General features: G+C 41.8%; 1 protein-coding gene across 1 annotated transcript in view; it reads right to left on the reverse strand.

Annotated features, from left to right (window-relative positions):
• The window catches only part of ITPR2 (inositol 1,4,5-trisphosphate receptor type 2), a 547,001-nt gene that overhangs the window by 485,184 nt on the left and 39,584 nt on the right, over positions 1 to 22,233 (reverse strand). Inside the window, exon 2 of the mRNA XM_007446283.1 lies at positions 17,033 to 17,103. Coding sequence (XP_007446345.1) covers positions 17,033 to 17,103 — 71 coding nt within the window. The remainder of the gene's footprint in view (positions 1 to 17,032; positions 17,104 to 22,233) is intronic.

The raw sequence follows: 22,233 nt of genomic DNA on the forward strand, positions 1-22,233 counted from the left end.
TATTGACTATATCCCCTACACTGGTACATTTCATACCCACGCCTCAATTATTTTGCAAATGGAAGTCTGTACTGCTTAATCTCCCGCCTCTATTTCTTTCCTCCCCACACCCCTCCCACTCTGACAACCACCTCTTTGTTCTCTGTATCTAGGAATCTACAACTCAGTTTCTATTTTGTTATGTTTGTTCATTTGTTTTGTTTTTTAGATTCCACATGTAAGTGAAATGGTATGGTATTTGTCTTTGTCTGACTTGTTTCACCTAGCAAGACTCTCTAGGTCCATCTCTGTTGTCGTAAATGGCAAGATTTCATTTTTAATTATGGCTGAGTAATATCCCATTGTACATGTAAACACTAATTTGTAAAGATAGATGCAACCCTCTGTTCATCAGAGCATTATTTACAACAGCCAAGATATGGAAGTAACCTAAGTGACCACCAACAGAATAAATTAACAGATAAAGAGATGTGGTATATGTACATATATATATATATATATATATACACATTTCATATTTTATAGTTATTAAACATTATTTGAAAACATTAAATTCCCACTTAGGATTCATCATGGTGTATACATCCTTTTCCTCCTTTTGTATATTTAAGTTTACTTCGTCATGAAAAATACTATGATAAACACTGCATCTCAAACATTTCTCAAATTTTTATGCAGTTCTACAATCTTTATACTTAATTCAGTCATTCACAATAGTTATCAAAGACCCATCCTACTATAGGCACAATGCTATGGATACAAAGCTGAACTAGAAAAGCTCATGGAAAGTAGCTATTCCTCCTGTCCCCTCATTTTGTCCTGCCTCCTTGGTATACCTGCTGGCTTCCTGACTTCTAATTACTTTTCCTGACCACAGTTCTCACCTATTCCCTGCCTGTTCACTGCTTTTAACACATGTCTTTTCCTATAGCTCAGTTAAGCTGATCCCTAACTCTTGCTACTTGACTGTTTCTCTAGTAAGCTGTTCTCAAATTTCTGGTCTCAAGACCTCATTACACACTTAAAAAATTATTTAGGACCCCAAAGAGATTTTCTTTTGTGGGCTATTTCTATGGATGTTAACTGTATAACAGATTAAAACTGAGAAATTTGCAACACCGTAAAACATAAGCACATGTTTCATTAGCCAACAGAGATGACAGCATCACACTTCACAGTGGAAAACTCTGGAAAACACTGTACAATCAAGAAAGAATGAGAGTAGAAAAGGTAAATAACAAGTTGCTGTCATTATGAAAATAATTTGATCTTGTAGACCCTCTCAAGAGGGTCTTGAAGACCCCCAAGCTAGAGAACTACGTCTAGGTCTTTGTCCTACGACAAACTCACACTTTGCATTGACCATCTCTTATGGCCTATGACCACCATGGTGGGGCTGTCTTTGGCTTGCCTGGTTGCTATATAACCATCCCAGTGTGGCTCACAGGGCACAAGTAATAAATGCTCCTGATTGCCTTGTTTCCTCTGACAAAAAGTGATCAGTTTCCAAATCCTAAAGGTTTTACTCAACTAAGTCAATGTTTCTAGGATACGTATTGTAAGGTCGTATCTTAACAAACGGCACCGTGAGACAGAGGAAAGCTTCAAGTGAGCTTTATTAGGGAGCGCTCCCGGGCGAGGTTCACCGGTCCGAGAGAAAGGGGCCAGAGAAGTCGCGCCCGGATGAGGGTTGGGCAAGATTTTATAGGGGAAGAAGGGAAAGGGGTGTGGTGAATCTGGGAGGGCGCAGGGTATTCCTTATTTGGTGGTCTTTTCGGGTATCCTGGGGGACCGTTAGTCCCGCCCCTCGAAAGGCGGGAAGGCTGGGCTGGGTTCAAAGTCCCCAGGTCAGTTCCTGGAACTGGGTGGTCCGGAATGTCTCCAGGGCATTTTCTGGAACCGGGTGGTCCGGAGAATTTCGGTCTGATGCAACCTGTGAATCTGATTGTGTTCCCCTGCCTTGGGCCAGTTGGCCTTACACTTATGTTTTAGGCTATTTAAGTGATGAGACCTTGAATTCCAAGCTGTTTAATAAATCTTACGTAGGAGGGCAAGGAAGGGACAGGCAGAGGGCATCCAAAGAAGCCACTAGACCATGCTACCTATCTCTTGTGTTAGGTGAAAATAGGGAACTCGCTTGCTCTCCTGGCTTGTCTACATGGAAGCCAGCTAGTGAAGGTACCTGCCTTTAGTTTTATTAACAGTGCTGGCCAAATATATACTTTGGGTGAGAAAAACAAGGGTGAGAAAGAAATAGGAATTAAAGAACTTTCACTGTTGCTTTAAGTCAAAATATCCGTTACACTCAATCAGTTGCTCTTGGCTTTGTTTGTACGTCTGCCCACTGGACAGCCACACTGCTTTCTTAACATGACATTTCCGGTATTGGACTTTTTTCTTTTGTATTGTAACGTTACAAAACCTAACTCCCAACCTAACCACATACTTAACTTTGTTTTAACTCCTTTCCTTCCAGTATTTATCCACATGGAGGTTTTAATTATGCAGATACAATCAGAATACAAGTTGCGTAACTGTGAAGCTTTCTGGAACAATCATAGCTCGACTTGTGCTTCACGCAGTACATCTAAGTGGAACTAGAAGGACAAATTCTGCAGCCCTATTTCTCAACAGAGCTGAAACTTCTGTCGTTTAGAAAGTGCTAGCTTAAGAAGCATTTTTAGGCTACCTATACCTATGATTCCAAGAGAGGACACTCTTGTTGTCCTGTCTTGGAATCATAGGTACAGGTAGCCTAAAAATGCTATTAATTAATAAGATAAACGCTTATTATCTTCCGGTTCTTCATGGACCTGGAGAGCCTCTGGAAGTTTAATTTTAACCGGCTCTAAGTTATCCAGAGGAAGATTCACACACACACACACACACACACACACACACACACACACACATACATACCACCACCACCACCACCACCACCACCAATCACAGTCATAGAGCAAAACATTAGAGAAGTAGCAAGACTCCGTGAATTCCTGGGGACACATCACTTTCACTTTCAGGGCATAAATCTCTCTTTGCAGGGGTCCCCAGCTAACAAAGGACAATGATGCTTGAGAAGAACAAGGTGAGAGGGTGGTGCATGACCAGCTGAGCGTGGAACTCTACTCGAGGGCTGCTTTGTTCAGTTTTTACCTCTTGCTCTTCAGAAGGCCAAGTTTAGAAAATACTTCCAAGCATTTGTAAAACAAACATTGCCACCCGCCAGCAGTTTGCTGTATTCTGAAATTGCTGTATTTACCTTGAAAACCACAAAACGTAAACAAGGGCACCTGATCAGAGAAGATCTTTAAACTGCTCATTCACTAAATTAACACCTGGGAAGAAAAGGCAGTTGACTTGGACTTGAACACACAATGTACAAATCAATCTTTTATCTTAGGGGTAGCTTGAGTAAGTTAATGATTAGTAAGCTTTATGGAGATGCACGGAGACTTTCATAAACAAAACATATTAATATATTTAATACTCAAAAGAGTAAAACAAGTAAGGCCCACCCACTGTAAGCTATAGAAGTATAATCTTAATTCACACATACTTTCACTTAAAATAACAAATATGTGTCAGACACTCTCCCTCCCACTGGAGATACTTTATGCTATACAGCATGTGAAAACTGGGGTGACTGACTTTTTAATATGTCTTTTTAAAAATATTTATTTATTTATTTATTTTTGGCTGCTCTGGGTCTTTGTTGCAGCACATGGGATCTTCACTGTGGCATGCAGGATCTTTAGTTGCAGCATGCGGGATCTAGTTCCCCAAACAGGGATCGAACCCAGGCCCCCTGAATTGGGAGCACAGAGTCTTACCCACTGGACCGCCAGGGAAGTCCCTTAATATGTCTTTTAATATGCCTAATACATGACAAAATATGAGAAGACAGGGAAATAGTTTATTTAAAAATAGCTACTATTTAGTGGGAAGCAGCCACATGGCACAGGAATGTCAACTCGGTGCTTTGTGTCCACTTAGAGAGGTGGGATAGGGAGGGTGGGAGGGAGACGCAAGAGGGAGGAGATATGGGGATACATGTATACGTAGAGCTGATTCACTTTGTTATGCAGCAGAAACTAACACACCATTGTAAAGCAATTATACTCCAATAAAGATGTTAAAAAAAATTAAAAAATAAAAATAGCTACTATATAATACATTGAAGAGTTTTTGAGTGAGCCATAGTTTTAGTTTTACAGACAGTCTGTGCTTCTTACCACAATGTGTTTCTGAAAACTACATTACAAAAGCAATGCATTTCTCATAGGAAATTCCACTGGAATAATATAACTGGGATTACTTTCCTAGGGAATACAAAGATAAAAATGGATATAGCATAGGTAGAAATGCTCTAACCCTCCATATATTTAGAAGAACGAACATCTTGTAAAAGTGATTAAAATGTGCTTTGTTGTACTTTCATAAAGATCATTCTTTTCCCCAAAATTACTACTGTATCATGTAAATATGTGAAGACCTCACCAAGGACCCTCCCATGTATGAGGACCCAGAGAGGCAAAGAGTCCTGAATGGAGAAAGACTTTCTTTCTCCATCTTCCCACACAGCTAGACTCAGAAGTTAAAAAAAGTCACAGAAGTGTAGAGTGGGGAGACTTCATTATTTTTCAGTGAAGTCAAGAGATTATTTTTGGGTCAAGTGAACTTCTAACCACCTCGGAGCTATTTTTCCTCTCCGGACTATTCTACCTTGAGTTAGCTAAATTCACCCCTCCTGCCTCAGCCTTTTCCAGAATGCTATATAAATGGAGTCATACGTTATGCAGCCCTTTGAGACTGGCTTCTTTCACCTAGTATCACGTTTTTGAGATTCATCGGTGTTGTTGGGTGTACCCATGGTTCATCCCTTTTTACTGCAGAGTGGTATTCCACTGCATGTATTGTTTATCCATTCACCAATTGAAAGATATTTTTTAACTGTTTCCAGTTTTTGCTGTAAACATTGAGGAACAGATCTTTGTGTGAACTTAAGTTTTCATTGCTTTTGGTAAATATTTAAGAGTGAGATTTAGGGCTCATATGGTATGTGTATGTTTAATTTTATAAGAAACTGCCAAACTCTTTTCCAAAATGGCTGTAGCATTTGGTACACCACCGGCAATATATGAGAGTCCTAGTTGATCTGCATCCTTGTCAACACTTGATATTGTCAGCATTTTTATTTCAGCCATTTTTGTGAGGTACTTCACTGTGGCTCTTGATATTGTTGCTTTTAGGGCGGCACCTTAAATGTTGGTGTTCCCAGGGATTCCATCTAGGGTACTCTTTTCTTCTCACTCTCACACCTTTAAATTCCATCTACATGCTATTAAATTTCAAATCTGTATTTTCCATCTGGATTTCTCTCCTGAGCCTCCAGATTAACATATCAGGAAATCTCTTAGATCTTCTCTTCTGGCAGAAAGGATGCCAGAACCAAGTTCATTACTGTGGTAAACTGCAAACAGCCATAAATTCTTCTCATCCCTGTATGCATGTCCCTTTGCAGGTGACTTTGCAGGTACTCCCATCAAAAGACAAAGTCAATTTCTCCACTTTTTGCCTCTGAACTTAGCCATATAACATTAGCAAATGTGACACAGAGGATTGAATAGCACTTGAGCATTGGGGGGTTGCGCTTTCTTGCTATTCTCACGCTCTCCCTAGGGAAGAATGTGAGCTAGCCTGCCAAATAGTGAGAGACACATGGCCCGGCCACCCCAATCAACAACCTATCCACAGGCAGATACGTGAATGAAGCCAACCCAGACCATCCAGCTGCCAACTGACCAGATACATGAGCAAGTTCATCAGAGATCAGCCAAGTCAGCTCAGAAGAAAAGAATCCACAAGCAAACGCACAGATTCATCAGTTAAGTAAATGAATGCTCAGAAAGCCACTCAGTTTGGGGGGTTTTGTTACATAATAATACGGAACTAATATAATTATCCTCCCCTATCAAGTAGTTTGTTTTATATTCCGTATCTCAATAAGTGCTACTAATACCTACCACATTGCCCAAATCTGACACCTGGGGGAATTCTAGGATGCATCCTCTCCCTCACCCCAACCTTCCACCACACTCCCACATACAAGTAGGCATCAATTCCTAATATAGTTAAGTATTCGAGCTACTTAGTCCCTTATCATATTCTGAACATTTTTAACAGTCTCTTAGTTGACATCCCATTCTACATTTTCCATCTCTCCATATAAGAAAATCGTCTTTCAAAATTTCTATTCTGATCGTGTCATAGCCCAGCTTAAAAGTCTTTAATTGTGCTCCACTATCTTTGACACAAAACTTAACGGCCTCAGCTTACAGGACCACTGGGCATCTGGACTGTCCTCCAAGCTCACCTCTGCCACTATTCCACATTCTCCTCAGCTTTTAACATTCCTAAAAGCCACAGCCACAAATGGGTCATGCTACTCCACACCCCTGTGCCTATTTCTCCCCAACCCTCTCCTTTCCACCGGATTAACAGCTGCCCATTCTTCCATAGCTCCAGCTCACCTCCATGCTTCCTCTAAACTCCCAAGGCAATTATAATCCTCTTCCCTTACTTCCACAGCCCTTTGGGACTTAAGACAGTATAATTAGTGGTTAAGTGGCTGGATTTCAACCGGTCCTTTGCTTCTTACTAGTTATAAGACCTTGGTCAAGTTACTTAACTTCATTGTATTGTACCTCAATTTCCTCAATAGAATGGGATGTGGCAGAGAATGTTACCCTTCCCTCCACCCTCCAGTATCCATTCTCTTCTTCCTTTAGGTGACAGAACTCCTGAATTCTAGGTAGGCACATGGCCAGCCCACTAACCATCACATTCCTCAGCCTCCTTGCAGCAGATGTAACTATGTGTATGAGTTTCCCGTGGCTGCCCTAACGAATCACCAAACTTGGTGGCTTAAAACAACAGACATTTATTCTCCTGTAGTTCTCAAAGACCGAAGTCCAAAGTCAAGGTGTCGGCAGGGCCGTGTTCCCTCTGAAGGCTCTAGGAGAGAATCCTCTCTTGCTTCTTCCAGCTTCTGGTGGCTCCTGGTGTTCCTTGGCTTGTGGCCACATAACTCCATTCTCTGTCTCTGTCTTCACAAGGCCTCTCCTCTATGTGTGTGTCTCCCCCTCTTTTGTCTCTTATAAGGTCATTTGTCATTGGATTTGGGACCCACCTGGGTAATCAAAGGTGATCTCATTTCAAGATCCTTAACTTAATTACATTTGCAAAGTCTCTTTTTCCTATGAAAGTAACATTCACAGTGTCTAGGTGTTAGGACACGGACTTATCTTTCGGCAGACAGCCATTCAACCCCATATACTATGTGACTATGACATATGAGTAGGAGTAATACATGCAATTCCAGAAGTCCTCCTTAAAGAAGCAGCTACTTGCTCTGGATTCCTCTTGCTCCCTTTCTACTTACTGAGGAGTAGTAACTATTGAAGCAACTTTGGAAACCACATGTGGAAGAGAGTAGAGTGGCAAGATGGTTCTGGATTACTCATCTAGGAACTATTAAGTGAAAGAGAAATAAACTTCTATCTTATGTAAGCCATTGGTTTTTGTTGTTGTTTTGTTTCTGTTACAGCGCCTTATCTAGTACATGCAGCTAACAATAATATCTTAATAAAAACACATACCACTGGGCTTCCCTGGTGGCGCAGTGGTTGAGAGTCCGCCTGCCAATGCAGGGGACACAGGTTCGTGCCCCGGTCAGGGAAGATCCCACATGCTACGGAGCGGCTGGGCCCGTGAGCCATGGCCGCTGAGCCTGCGCGTCCGGAGCCTGTGCTCTGCAACAGGAGAGGCCACAACAGCGAGAGGCCCGTGCACCACAAAAAAAAAAAAAAAAAAAAAAAAACACATACCACTTGGGGTTGCAAAAGGATTTAATGGATTAATAGAATGTAAAGCATTGCAGACATCACCTGACATATAGTAAGGACTAAATAAATGTCAGTGATTAGCCTCAGTGGTAACAGAGTAGCCCTGGTCACATTTAGTTATCATTGCTTTACTTGTCTATCTCCTGCAGAAGACCAAATTTATTGGGGTAATGGCTTGGCACTTTCATCTCAGTATTGTACTTGAAAAACTACCAAACATTCTGTTACTGTTTAAAAGGGAAATGCAATTTAACTCTGCGTACCAATCATTACCCTAGGAGCTACTTTCATGAAAAGGTGAATACTAGGCCTGAAAAGCCTAGATGTCCCTTCCCTGCAGGCACCAATCTTTCAAGTTACAGGTCAATTGCTATCTTAATTAAGAAGCTTTTCTCATCTCTCAAAACAGGAAATTAAAATCTCCATCCTCCCACCATACCTTTACCACAACTTTTTATTTAGCCCTTATCATTGTCTACCTTGGGTTGCAATTATTTATAAACACATCTTATCTCCCCCAGTAGATTATAAATTCCTTGAGAGCAGCATTCGTTTCTGATTCATTTGAACCTTAGTAACTAGTTCACACACTGCACTGCACAGAGTGGATAACCAATAAATCTCTACTAAATTTATCAAGATCTTACAGTGTGAAAACACGAGCTTCAAATAAGCCTGCCCCACCACCTACCAGTTGTGTGACCTTGAGCATGTTAACTTTACTTCTCTATAGTGTGGTTTCCAAATTTGTAAAATGGGGCTATTAAGAATTAAGTAGGGTAACACGGATAAAGGCCATTAAAAGCACTCAAAGTTAAGAATTCCAATATTTAGGACTTTCTATTCTTAGAAAGAGCCATCTTGGTTATTAAGTTAAAGTGTTCACAGACAAAAGGCATTTTTCAGTACTTGCAAAAAATTTAGACACATATTTAATTTCATACACAATATGAGAAGTGAGATTTTTACACACGAGTCCCCGGCTCAGGAAAATCGGCCCATGGATACACGATCAGTAAGCAAGGGAGCTGTTCTAACACCACTAAACCACGTACGTCACAAGTGTTAATTTTCTGCCCATTACTTTTCACTCTTCAAGGAGAACATTAAACTTCACAAGTCAAAGCCACAAATCAATCAAAGTTCATACAGCACATATATATTTTAGATATTCAATTAATTGTATGAGGGCAGCCCTAAACAACAGTTGATTAGATTTCCAAAGTAGTCTTATTTAACCATCCATAACCACAGCAACTCCCCTCTAATAGAGACTAAGGTATTTTAAAGTAAGAGCCCCTTTTACAACCCTGACTAGCTTCAATAGAAGAAGCAAAGAAGCAAAGCAATCTGTTTTCATTTCATCCTTTGGGCCTTCTCTGAAACCTCACTGAAAAGAATAAACTTATTACCCCATTTCCACTGCCACTTAAGAGTTTAATAATAAGCTGTGGAAGGTTCTTAATATGATGACTTACCACAAATACACAGAATCAACACAGCAGTAACACTGAACTGGAGAATTTTAAAGACATTTGTTAATAAATTTTGTAATTTCTGGCTTGGAAATCCACTGCAATTTTCTAAACTTCTCTGAGTAGCAGCAAAGCACAAAACACTACAACCTAAAAGAACTTCACTTAACGCATGTAGAAGTTTTCCTCTTCTGCTATTCACACTACAGATTTATATGTTAGAATGCACATTTAACACCAATGAGCTGAAAGTTAGAGGCCTAGAATACAGGAGTGTAATACTATATAACAGGTCTATACATTGCTTTCTCATAAATGAAGTAATCAGCTAACAACTATGTTACATGCTGGCTAGTATTAAGACCTCCAAAAAAAGCATGTGACAAAAAAACTTGAAATTATATTGCCTTTAAGAATTATAATTTTTTTCTAGAAAAACATTTATTTATTTATTAATTCAACAAAAATTAAGTCAGCCCCAGTGACATGGAAAACGCTGTTCTTGATCTTGGTAATTCAACAGAACACAGTCTTGCCCTCAAACACTTGGCAGTCTAATTGCAGGTCTTTCAACTAAAGAAACGAGCGCAAATTCTGATCCCGCACAGTACTGTGACCGCGTCCTCAGGCCCAAGTTCACTGACACCACAGTGGACCCCAGCCTGTGGGCAGGTTCCAAGCTCAAGCTCCCGCATCTCTCTTGTCCTCATGAGGGCTTCCCTGACACTTGAAGAACTTGCTCAGCTGCAAGCAGGAGCAATCCAGATGTCTGTGTGGGAGGGGGTGACAACTCAACCCACAGAGAATGGAAGCTGGTCCCAGCCTCTCCGCCCTTGGGTAGGAGATTCTGAAGCACGTTCCTCCTGGTTTCTCCGAGGGCCCTGAAGGACTGAGTTCCAGCTGCCACAGTGGCGGCCCTTATTTACACTTTACTGACTTTCATTCCATGAGGCTGACTCTCCTTCACTCCCTCACTCACGCTTCCCAGGACCACCTCCCAAAGTAATTCCCTCCATCCGCATCTTCCAGGGTCGAATGTGTAGATGCTCCAACTAACACAGTCCTAATCTATTTCTCTTCAGATAGATCCAGTCACACTAGAAGAACACATGAAAGGAGACTACCACATACATCCCTTTTTTTTTTTTTTTTTTTTTTTTTTTTTTTTTTACATATATCCCTTTTATCCACTTAAATTTCAAGATGTCATGAGGCTGGGCATTTGAACAAATAACGTGGATGAGAGTTAAGATCAAAAAAGAGAGAGAGAAAGAGGAAGCTTGGCAGGTGAGAACAATGACCAATGCTAAAAAGATGAAAGTAGCCAATTCTCCACTTGGTTCCAAAATACCGATTATGCAGCACACAAGGAGGGAGACAAGGGTCCAGAGATGCGAATGAAAAAGCCTCAGGAGTTTGGGTTGACTAACAGCTGCAGGTGAGTTAGAGAGTCCTACTCAGGACTCTTGGGCTGCAAGTGTGGCATCCAAAAAAGAGGGAGAGTCTCATCAGACTGCACCCAAATGTACTTTGTTCAGTTCTTTCTACACTGCTAAGAATTAATTTGACAAACGGGAGCCTAACCAGAAACCAAACACAGCAGTGTGATGAAGACTAGAGATATCACTGAAGAATCTGTAGCTGGCAACAGGTGAAAGAATTTTTTTTAATTAAGACCATAGAAGAAAATATCTACAGGAATATAATCATTCTAAATAAATACTTAAAGCTCCACTGTGTGGAAGAGGGATTAGATGGAATTTATGTGGCTTTACTGGACCAACAGGTAGAATTTACAGGAGGGCATTATTCAATAGACAGTATGGTATAGTGGTTAAAAACAAACAGCTCTGGAGTCAGACAAACTTGTTTTGACTCCCAACTCTACCACTAATAAGCTCAGCGACCTTAAAACGGTTGTATACTTTCTTTATACTGAACTGTCCAACTGCAAAATTGGGATAGCAATAATTTCTACTTTATAGGGTTATTGTGATGACTAAACATTAATGCACAGGAAGCCCTGAGCCCAGTGTAGCATGTATTAAATGCTCGATAAATGGTAGTAACTTCAAATCTGAAACAGTTTCAGTCTTCATCCCAAAAAATTTACACTAACATCAAATCTGAAGAAATACAATAAAGCAATTGTTAAGCTGGTAGAGGAAGTATTTATAGTTGGCTCATATACCAGAGAACTACTGTGCTAGACAAGATTGACATGTTCAACTACATAAAACGTCAAAGCTACTACCTAGCCGGATGGCTTTTTCACAGATGCTTTTAAGTGTATAACCTCCATGAGTAGAGCCAAAAGGTGAGAGTGCCAGCCTTCAAGACAACTTCCCGGAATTATATGCAGAGAAGGAACTGAGTTAAAGAAATGGTCTTGTCAGTGTTCTCCCAAGTCCCTGAAACTCACTACCTGCTTTCGTGTGGCACCGCACAGCAGAGAAAGTCTCTGTTTTAGCTCCTGAAGCATTCTAACTTATTGCCTTAGAATGACTTTTTGCTTTCCAGAAGCAGCCACTTGGTAGGGTTAGCGGATTAGGAAACAGTCACGTGTCAAATGACCACAGAGTCTCACAGTTGGAAATTTCAACACCAAATGGCCCAAGGCTGTGAACTATCTAATCAACCAAGAAAAGGAGCTGTCTCCGCTTTCCTCAGCCCTCCTGGGGAGTGGCCCCTGGGGTTCTGCATTACTTCTGTGTTTTATCACCCTGATGGTAATAAAAGGACACACAAACTTCCCTTGTTTTGATTTAGATCAGTTTTTCCTCCTAATAGAAAATGCACACCTATTAATACGCACAAACTTTTGGAAAAATCTACACCAGGGTTTTCTAGAAAACAGGGGGAGAGGTACATGCATAAAAGAACTAGGAGAAAAAAAAGAAAAATGAAAATAATATAAAGTCAACAAAAATAACTGCTATAATTTAGTGTGGGGGAAGAGGGTTAAATTGTATATCAAAAAACAGGAACAGTGATGAATCGTGTTGATAATATGTGCCCCTGTACAAGGCAAGGAAAAGGGCAGTTAACTTCAGTGCCATTCCTTCCCAAAACCTAAGCCCCAATCTAATCATGACAAAAACATCAGCCAGACCGAAACCAAGGGACATTCTACAAAATACCTGGCCAGTACCCTTCAAAAGTATCAAGGTCATAAAAAAAAAAAACAGGGAAAGACTAAGAAAGTGTCACAGGCCAGAGGAGACTAAGGAGCCATGATGACTAACGGCACCTGGGATCCTGGATGGGATGATGGGGAAAGGACAATGGAAAACTGGTGACATGCGAAGGAAGCCTGGAATTTAGTCAATAGGAATGTACAAATGGTAATTTCTTGGTTTTGACAAATGTAACATGGTTATGTAAGATGCTAACGTAGGGGAAACTGGATGGAAGGGAAGTTTCTATACTACCTTTACGACTCCTCTTTCATCTAACTGTATTCCAGGGACCTCCCTGGTGGTCCAGTGGGTAAGACTGCGCATTCCCAATGCAGGGGGCCTAGGTTCGATCCCTGGTCGGGAAACTAGATCCCACATGTATGCCACAACTAAGAAGCCCGCATGCCTCAACTAAGACCCAGCACAGCCACAATAAATAAACAAAATAAATAAATATTTATAAATAAATAAATAAAAATGTATTCCAAAGTTTAAAGTTGATCTTTAAAAATGAGAGAATATTTGATCATGAAAAGAATTTTGCACTCACTTAAGAGAAAGCCAGTGTGCTTCGGTTAATACTATTCCGATTGTGTGGTTTCTACTGAAAATAGCTCTCCATCCGCCAGGTTTTAAATAACTCTTGGGAAGTTGTTTGTTTGTTAAAACTTCATTTCCTCTGTTCACAAGAGGCAGTGTGACACAGTCAAAGGAGCACTTCTCATACAATTTTGTGTATTGAGGAGACATGTTAACCTCTTTCAAACTCTGGCTCCTCATTCAAAAAAGTGGGGAACTGTACTAGATTTACTTTTAATTGCCTAAAGCTCTAAGATTTTATGATTCACTTGAACAAATCATAAAGTGAGTATGAAAAATAAAAATCTTTTCAAATTAATTTCAGAACATCGTTTGGCTGAGGCAAGAGGAACTGAGGTGCAGCTGAACTATAGTTTCTGATACACTATAGTTTCTTCACATTATCTGAAAAGTAACAAGAAAGGAGGGTGCTCTGGAAACCTAGCAGAGGAGTCTGGAAATGCAGGAGTGGTGATCTTGGAAGGCAAATCTATGAAAAACTGATGGCTTTTACAGCCAAAGGGAACAGGAGAAATACACTCAGAAAGAGAAGAGTGAAGCTGCAAAAACACAAGGTATGAGAAAGGATACAGCATTTGGGAAAACAAGGTTTGCTTATGGCTGCCGAGCAGCGTGAAGGTCAAGGCAGAGACAAGCCCATCTCAGGGAATCCTCTTCCGGGGCTCCATCAGGATGGGCTTCCAAGAATCAGAGAAGAGTCGGAGCTTTAAGATAAAAGGGAACCTTGAATCTCCAACAGGAAAATACCCTCCTTCTCCAATGATGAGTGGAGTGAGACAAACGGCTTAGTCTTAAACTAGAGGTAGAAAATGAGAGCAAACTAGCAAGGACAATGACCTAAAGTATTAGATTACAGGAAAAGCCAGCCTTCCAGGGGCGGACGGAGCACCTGAGTGATTCATACTTTGAACCAGTGCCCGCTGAATCATATGACACCAAGTATCTGTGTATAATTACCTACTGGGTACAGAGCTGTTACCGCAGAGTTCCCTCAGATACAGTAAAATATCTAAAAGAAAAAAGGCAGCCACAAAACCTGAAGGTTTATCTTTGACAGATTAACCTCCCCTGACTGACAGAGGAATAAGGCTACCCAAGCTCGTGGCGGTGAAGCGTGAAGCACCCCTGGGAACCAAGTTGTTTCACATGATCCCAGGGAAAGTTTGGGTCTCCCACCCACAAGCATCTAATGGCTATTTTTTTTTTTATTTTTTGGATGTCTACTATGGGCAAACCTCCGTGCCTGGGAAACACACAAAAAAATAAATAAATAAAATCCTTCCCTTGAAGAGGTTATAATGCAAGAGCAGAGTCAAATATGTTTAAAGGAAATACATTATGCCTTTCTATTATAAGTTAGCTACCATTTGTATAATGACTTAAAACACTTTTACATTTATTCTCTGGAAAGATTCCAAGCCTCACAAAGCCTTGTGTGGTAAGATTATTCTTGTTTTTATACAGCCCTGGTCTCAGCAGCCAATGACAGATGTCCTCTGAGACACTAAGTGGTTGGGTGACCTACTTAAGATGACACAGCCAGCGAAAAGTGCAGTTAAAACCCAAACCCCGGGCTTCCCTGGTGGCGCAGCGCTTGAGGGTCCGCCTGCCGATGCAGGAGACGCGGGTTCGTGCCCCGTTTCGGGAGGATCCCGCGTGCCGCGGAGTGGCTGGGCCCGTGAGCCATGGCCGCTGGGCCTGCGCGTCCGGAGCCTGTGCTCCGCAAATGGGAGAGGCCACAGCAGTGAGAGGCCCGCATAACGCAAGAAAAAAAAAAAAAAAACCCAAACCCCAAGCTTTTTTCTGTTACAAATGCCAATTTGTTGTCCCAGTTCGCTTTTGAAACTTTTTATCATTATCATCCTACAGTTCACAAAGGAGTGTCTGTGGATCTGGATTTGCTTATCATCCCTACTTTGAACTCAATGTGTCTCTTCCACCTGAGGAACAGTGGTTTTCTACAATTTAGGAAGGTTCTCGCCCGTATCTCTTTACATGTTGCCACATTCTCATGGGCTCCAGCCTCTCCTTCTAGAATTCGATTAGATGCTGCTGGATCTTCTCAGTCCCTCCTCCAAGCTTTTCATGACTTGTTCAAACTTTCCTCTACACTGCATTCTGGGTAATTTCCTCAGCTCTCTTTTCTATAACACTGTCTCCTCATCTTTATATAATAGCTAGTTCATGCTCTTTAGAATCTATATCTTCCTTTTCATATTGTCCGTTCTTCCATTAGGCTCCTCTAGCCTCTTCTGTCTCTGAAATCATTTCCACACACTTACTGCACAGTGTCTGGCAAGGTGTCCCGGAGCACTTCGCATCTTGTTTGCCACAACTGCTGACTCTCCTTCATGTAGTTCTACTGTGAGTCCATCCTCAGTGGGAACTGTGTATAGTTGAGAACACCTCACATGCCCAGGGCTGGGGGAGTGTCCCCACTGAGCACTGTTATGGGTGCTTCTAATGGGTGGTGTATCTCCCACAGCCTTCTTTCTGCTAATTTCTCCACCTGGGGAGACATCTGGATCACTTATTCAAAGTGACCAATTTCGGGACTTCCCTCATGGTGCAGTGGTTAAGAATCCACCTGCCACTGCAGGGGTCACGGGTTCGAGCCCTGGTCCGGGAAGATCCCACATGCTGTGGAGCAACTAAGCCCATGTGCCACAACTACTGAGCCTGCGCTCTAGAGCCCATGAGCCACAACTACTGAGCCCGCACGCCACAACTACTGAAGCCTGTGCACCTAGAGCCCGTGCTCTGCAACAAGAGAGGCCACCGCAATGAGAAGCTTATGTACCGCAACGAAAAGTAGCCCCCGCTTGCTGCAACTAGAGAAAGCCCACGTGCAGCAACAAAGACCCAACACAGCCCAAAATAAATTAATTAATTAATTTTTTTTAAAGTGACCAATTCCACTCAAAGGACATTTACTGTCCTCATCACTCTCTCTGCAAGATGAAAATGCAATATTATTGCATATTATTATAATAAGAACTGTGTAGAAAGTGCCTATCACAGAAAGTGAAACATGGGAAACATGTACCAAACATTAGGCATCTCCCTTCCCCACTGCAGGGAGAGCACATCCTGAGTTGGGTCTGGGGCTCTAGCAAATCCCTTTGACTCTCTCTCTAGATCTGTATCCCTTATTAAACCTGCTTTTCATCATTGTGAGGAGGAATGATTACACAGTATGTTCAAAATGAATGTTTTTAAATTATTATTATAAGTATACACAAACTATGAAATTGATTTGCACAAGCTCTTAATTACTGGTTTTAGTTGTCTATGATTCTCTGCAAGTTCCATTAATCCTTCTCTTATAACAGTCATAATCAGTCTCCTACTATGAACAATTTCTCAGTTGACAGTATGATGCTGTCTCTAAAATTATAACTACAAGGGAGTTCTAAGACAATTGGTAGTTATTAGATACCAGCCAAAGTGACATTTTAAAAGCTAAGCTAACACATCAGCGTCACCATCCTGGAGATTTTACAAAGATAAATTAAAGAGCTGATAATGAAACACTAACATTTATAGTACAACTCTCACATAAATATATAAATACATATCATTCGGCTGTATTTACTGGTTTGAAAAGTGGCCTCTCACAGTTAATTACCAAGATTTCCTTTCAACACACAGACTATTGTCCAGCAAAACAAAACTTGAAACTATTCTTTCAGTATCAACCCTTCAACATGTAAAAGAAGAAAAATGATGGGGATATTTTTGAAAGAGTTTTCAGTGGACATATTTCTATTTGAAAGTTTCACGCTGAATAAAGTTCTAACATTCCTTATTTTAAGACACAAAAGTACCCCCAGTTAGATCACATAATATAAAGTAAGCATCTCTTTCTTACCTCGGAACTTCTTGGGAGGGTTGGCGAGGTCCCCCGCCTCTGGGTGTACCACACATCTGTCATCCACTAGCCTGGAAGGAAAAGCATGTTCACATGTTGACATCATCATATTCACAAAGCACTGACTGCACGTGGATACTGCATAAATATTTACAGAGTTTTAATACCATTCTTCACTCAGAAATGTTTGAAGAGTCATGGATTTGTAAAAAGATTTGGTTACAAGGACATGAATTAAAGCAGGGTTTATGAAATACAAAATTAAGAAACATTGTTAAGTGGTAGGAAACTGGTTAGAGAAATCATGATATAGACAAACCACGGAACACTGCAGAGCTAGCTACAATTCTATTCTTTAAATGCACTGGCCTACAAAACATGTATAATATGTTGTGAAAATAAGTGGGAACCAATCAATAAGATATTGTATACATTTAAACACACACACACCCCTCTACACAGACACATATGATGAGGATTGGAACAGAGACACCAAAACATTAACAGTGGTCAGACTGCCCATACGTTTTTGTTTTTTGGGGTTTTTTTGCCGTACGCGGGCCTCTCACTGTCGTGGCCTCTCCCGTTGCGGAGCACAGGCTCCGGACGCGCAAGCTCAGCGGCCATGGCTCACCGGGCCAGCCGCTCCGCGTCATGTGGGATCTTCCCGGACCGGGGCACAAACCCGTGTCCCCTGCATCGGCAGGCGGACTCTCAACCACTGTGCCACCAGGGAAGCCCTGCCCATAGGTTTTACGTTCTTGTGTGTGTGCGCATGTGTTGTTTTGTTTTGCTTTTATAAGGAATGTGTAAGCTTATGAGATCAGGCTTACAGAATGACCACACAGTGCAGGTAAAGGGCATTCAACCTGTGTTCAACCCTGGCTCCCTCACTTCCCAGCCAGGTGACTTTGAGGCTCCTTCTCTACACCTGCAAAACAAGGATAAGAGTACCCACCCCACAGCATTGTTAGGAGGATTAAATGATTTAACACCTGTAAAGTACCTAGTACAGTTTCTGGCATAGAGTAAGCCCTTATACAAGTGCTTAATAGATAAATAAAATCAGGGACTTTCCCTGCCTTAATTCCTCACCATACTGTCTGCCTCTAGAAAGGTGCCTACCACATAGTGAGTACTCAGCAAACATTACTCAAATGAATAAAGTACCCATCTAGTTACAAAAACATGCCCCTATTAAAATATTCACGAGAAGCCAATTTCTAGGACAATTCCGAGAGAAGCTGAATCTCTGACCTGAGAGCCAGGAGGCGTGAATCTGTTGCTCAGAGTAATATCTAACTAGCAAAAGACTCACTAATGTTCATTTTTTCCATTGACTAAGTGATGGAAGTAACTGGGGTTTTCTCCAGAATATTGTTGACAATGCATGTGAATTTGTGAGCTCATTTGAAGAGAGATGCCCCAGTTGTGACTTTGCTTTTTTTAAAAAAAACATATTAACCGGACTCACTAGTATGCATTAACTCCAGCAAAAAGTAAACCCCGATTCATGACCAACTGTCCCCTTGAACCAGGATGATTACACAAATCAAGATGAAACTTTTGGTTCTTGGTTTATCTGGTTACAAAAGCAGCCACTTCCTAAATCACTGGATTTTTCTATGAGATCCAATTTCCACAAAACAAAAATGCTAATTTGATCAAGCAATATGCTTCTTTGATTTTTTTAATATACTTCATTCGCACTGGCTTACTAAAATGTGCTTTTACAGGAGCTGCAAAGCATGCACGAAATTCCTTTTAAGAGTCTTTAAAATTGTTTTCTTAGAAACAGGAAGTCACATTGGGTCAAGAGAAAGCAAACCCAAACCTCCACAATAACCGATCAGGCTGTAACACTGAACGTGAAAGGCTCAGAGTCCTGAGAATGTCAAAACGTAATATTTAAATTTTAAAAAATGCTGTTAGGGAAAGGTCAGCTTTTCTAATTAGTTAGGACACGTTAAGAACATAATAATCAAAAAAAAAGAAAACAGGGGTGCGGAGGGCAAAGCGGAGAGATTCCCGCACAGAGGATCAGGGCCGACTGGCACTCACCAGCCCGAGAGGCTTGTCTGCTCCCCCGCCGGGGCGGGCGGGGCTGGGAGCTGAGGCTCGGGCTTCCGTCAGAGCGCAGGGAGAGGACTGGGGTTGGCGGCTCGAACACAGCCTGGAGGGGGTTAGTGCGCCACGGCTAGCCGGGAGGGAGTCTGGGAAAAAGTCTGGACCTGCCGAAGAGGCAAGACACTTTTTCTTGCCTCTGTTTCCTGGTGCGCGAGGAGTGGGGATTAAGAGCGCTGCTTAAAGGAGCTCCAGAGACGGGCGCGAGCCGCGGCTAAGAGCGCGGACCCCAGAGACGGGCATGAGACTCTAAGGCTGCTACTGCAGCCACCAAGGGGCCTGTGTGCGAGCACAGGTCACTATCCACACACCCCCTCCCGGGAGCTTGTGCAGCCCGCCACTGCCAGGGTCCCGGGATCCAGGGACAGCTTCCCCGGAAGAACGCACGGCGCGCCTCAGGCTGGTGCAACGTCACGTCGGCCTCTGCTGCCGCAGGCTCGCCCCACATCCGTACTCCTCCCTCGCCCCCTGCCTGAGTGAGCCGGAGCCCCCGAATCAGCGGCTCCTTTAACCCCGTCCTATCTGAGCGAAGAACAGACGCCCTCCGGCGACCTACACGCAAAAGCGGTGCCAAATCCAAAACTGAGCCCCGGGAGCTGTGCGAACAAAGAAGAGAAAGGGAAATCTCTCCCAGCAGCCTCAGGAGCAGCGGATTAAAGCTACACAATCAACCTGATGTACCCTGCATCTGTGGAATACCTGAATAGACAACAAATCATCCCAAATTGAGGAGGTGGACTTTGAGAGAATGATTTATGATTTTTTTCCCCTTTCCCTCTTTTTGTGAGTGTGTATGTGTATGCTTCTGTGTGAGATTTTGTCTGTATAGCTTTGCTTTCACCATTTGTCCTACGGTTCTATCCGACCGTTTTTTTGTTGGTTTTGTTTGTTTGTTTGTTTTGTTTTTACTTTTTTAAAAAATTTTTTTCTTAATAATTATTTTAATAACTTTATTTTATCCTACTATAATTTATTTTCTTTTATTCTCTTTCTTTCTTTCTACTTTTTCTCCCTTTTATTCTGAGCCGTGGGGATGAAAGGCTCTTGGTGCTGCAACCAGGAGTCAGTACTGTGCCTCTGAGGTGGGAGAGCCAACTTCAGCACACTGGTCCACAAGAGACCTCCCAGCTCCACGTAATTTCAAACGGTGAAAGTCTCCCAGAGATCTCCATCTCAACAAAAACACCCAGCTTCACTCAACGACCGGGAAGCTGGACATCCTATGGCAAATAACTAGCAAGACAGGAACACAACCCCACCCATTAGCAGAGAGGCTGCCTAAAATCATAATAAGTTCACAGACACCCCAAAACACACAACCAGACGTGGATCTGCCCACCAGAAAGACAAGATCCAACCTCAACCACCAGAACACAGGCACTGGTCCCCTCCACCAGGAAGCCTACAAAACCCACTGAACCAACCTTAGGCACTGGGGACAGACACCAAAAACAACCTGCAGCCTACAAAAAGGAGACCCCAAACACAGTAAGATAAAGAAAATGAGAAGACAGAAAAACACACAGCAGATGAAGGAGCAAGATGAAAACCCACCAGAACTAACAAATGAAGAGGAAATAGGCAGTCTACCTGAAAAAGAATTCAGAATAATGATAGTAAATATGATCCAAAATTGTGGAAACAGAATAGAGAAAATGCAAGAAACATTTAACAAGGACCTAGAAGAACTAAAGAGGAAACAAGCAACAATGAACAAGACAATAAATGAAATAAAAAATACTCTAGAAGGGATCAGTAGCAGAATAACTGAGGCAGAAGAACAGATAGTAACCTGGAAGATAAAATAGTGGAAATAACTACTGCAGAGCAGAATAAAGAAAAAAGAATGAAAAGAACTGAGGACAGTCTCAGAGACCTCTGGGGCAACCTTAAACGCACCAACATTCGAATTATAGGGGTTCCAGAAGAAGGAGAAAAAGAAAGGGACTGAGAAGATATTTGAAGAGATTATAGTTGAAAACTTCCCTAATATGGGAAAGGAAATAGTTAATCAAGTCCAGGAAGCACAGAGTCCCATACAGGATAAATACAAGGAGAAACACGCCAAGACACATATTAATCAAAGTGTCAAAAATTAAATACAAAGAAAACATATTAATAGCAGCAAGGGGGCTTCCCTGGTGGCACAGTGGTTGGGAGTCCGCCTGCTAATGCAGGGGATGCGGGTTCATGCCCTGGTCCGGGAGAATCCCACATGCCGCGGAGCAGCTGGGCGCATGAGCCATGGCCGCTGGGCCTGTGCGTCCGAAGCCTGTGCTCTGCGGCAGCAGAGGCCACAGCAGTGAGAGGCCCGCATAGCACACAAAAAAAAAAACACCAAGGGAAAAACAACAAATAACACACAAGGGAATCCCCATAAGGTTAACAGCTGATCTTTCAGCAGAAACTCTGCAAGCCAAAAGGGACTCGCAGGACATATTTAAAGTGATGAAGGAGAAAAACCTACAACCAAGATTACTCTACCCAGCAAGGATCTCATTCAGATTTGATGGAGAAATTAAAACCTTTACAGACAAGCAAAAGCTGAGAGAGTTCAGCACCACCAAACCAGCTTTACAACAAATGCTAAAGGATCTTCTCTAGGCAAGAAACACAAGAGAAGGAAAAGACCTACAATAACAAACCCAGAACATACATGTTGATAATTACCTTAAATGTAAATGGATTAAATGCTCCCACCAAAAGACAAAGACTGGCTGAATGGATACAAAAACAAGACCCATATATATGCTGTCTACAAGACACCCACTTCAGACCTAGAGACACATACAGACTGAAAGTGAGGGATGGAAAAAGATATCCCATGCAAATGGAAACCAAAAGACAGATGGAGTAGCAATTCTCATATCAGACAAAATAGACTTAAAAATAAAAACTATTAGAAGAGACAAAGAAGGACACTACATAATGATGAAGGGATCGATCCAAGAAGAAGATATAATAATTATAAATATTTATGCACCCAACATAGGAGCACCTCAATACATAAGGCAAATACTAACAGCCATAAAAGGGGAAATCGACAGTAACACAATCATAGTAGGGAACTTTTAACA

The sequence above is a fragment of the Lipotes vexillifer genome, unplaced genomic scaffold, assembly GCF_000442215.2.
Source record: "Lipotes vexillifer unplaced genomic scaffold, Lipotes_vexillifer_v1.1 scaffold477, whole genome shotgun sequence".
Taxonomy (NCBI): Eukaryota; Metazoa; Chordata; class Mammalia; order Artiodactyla; family Lipotidae; genus Lipotes; species Lipotes vexillifer.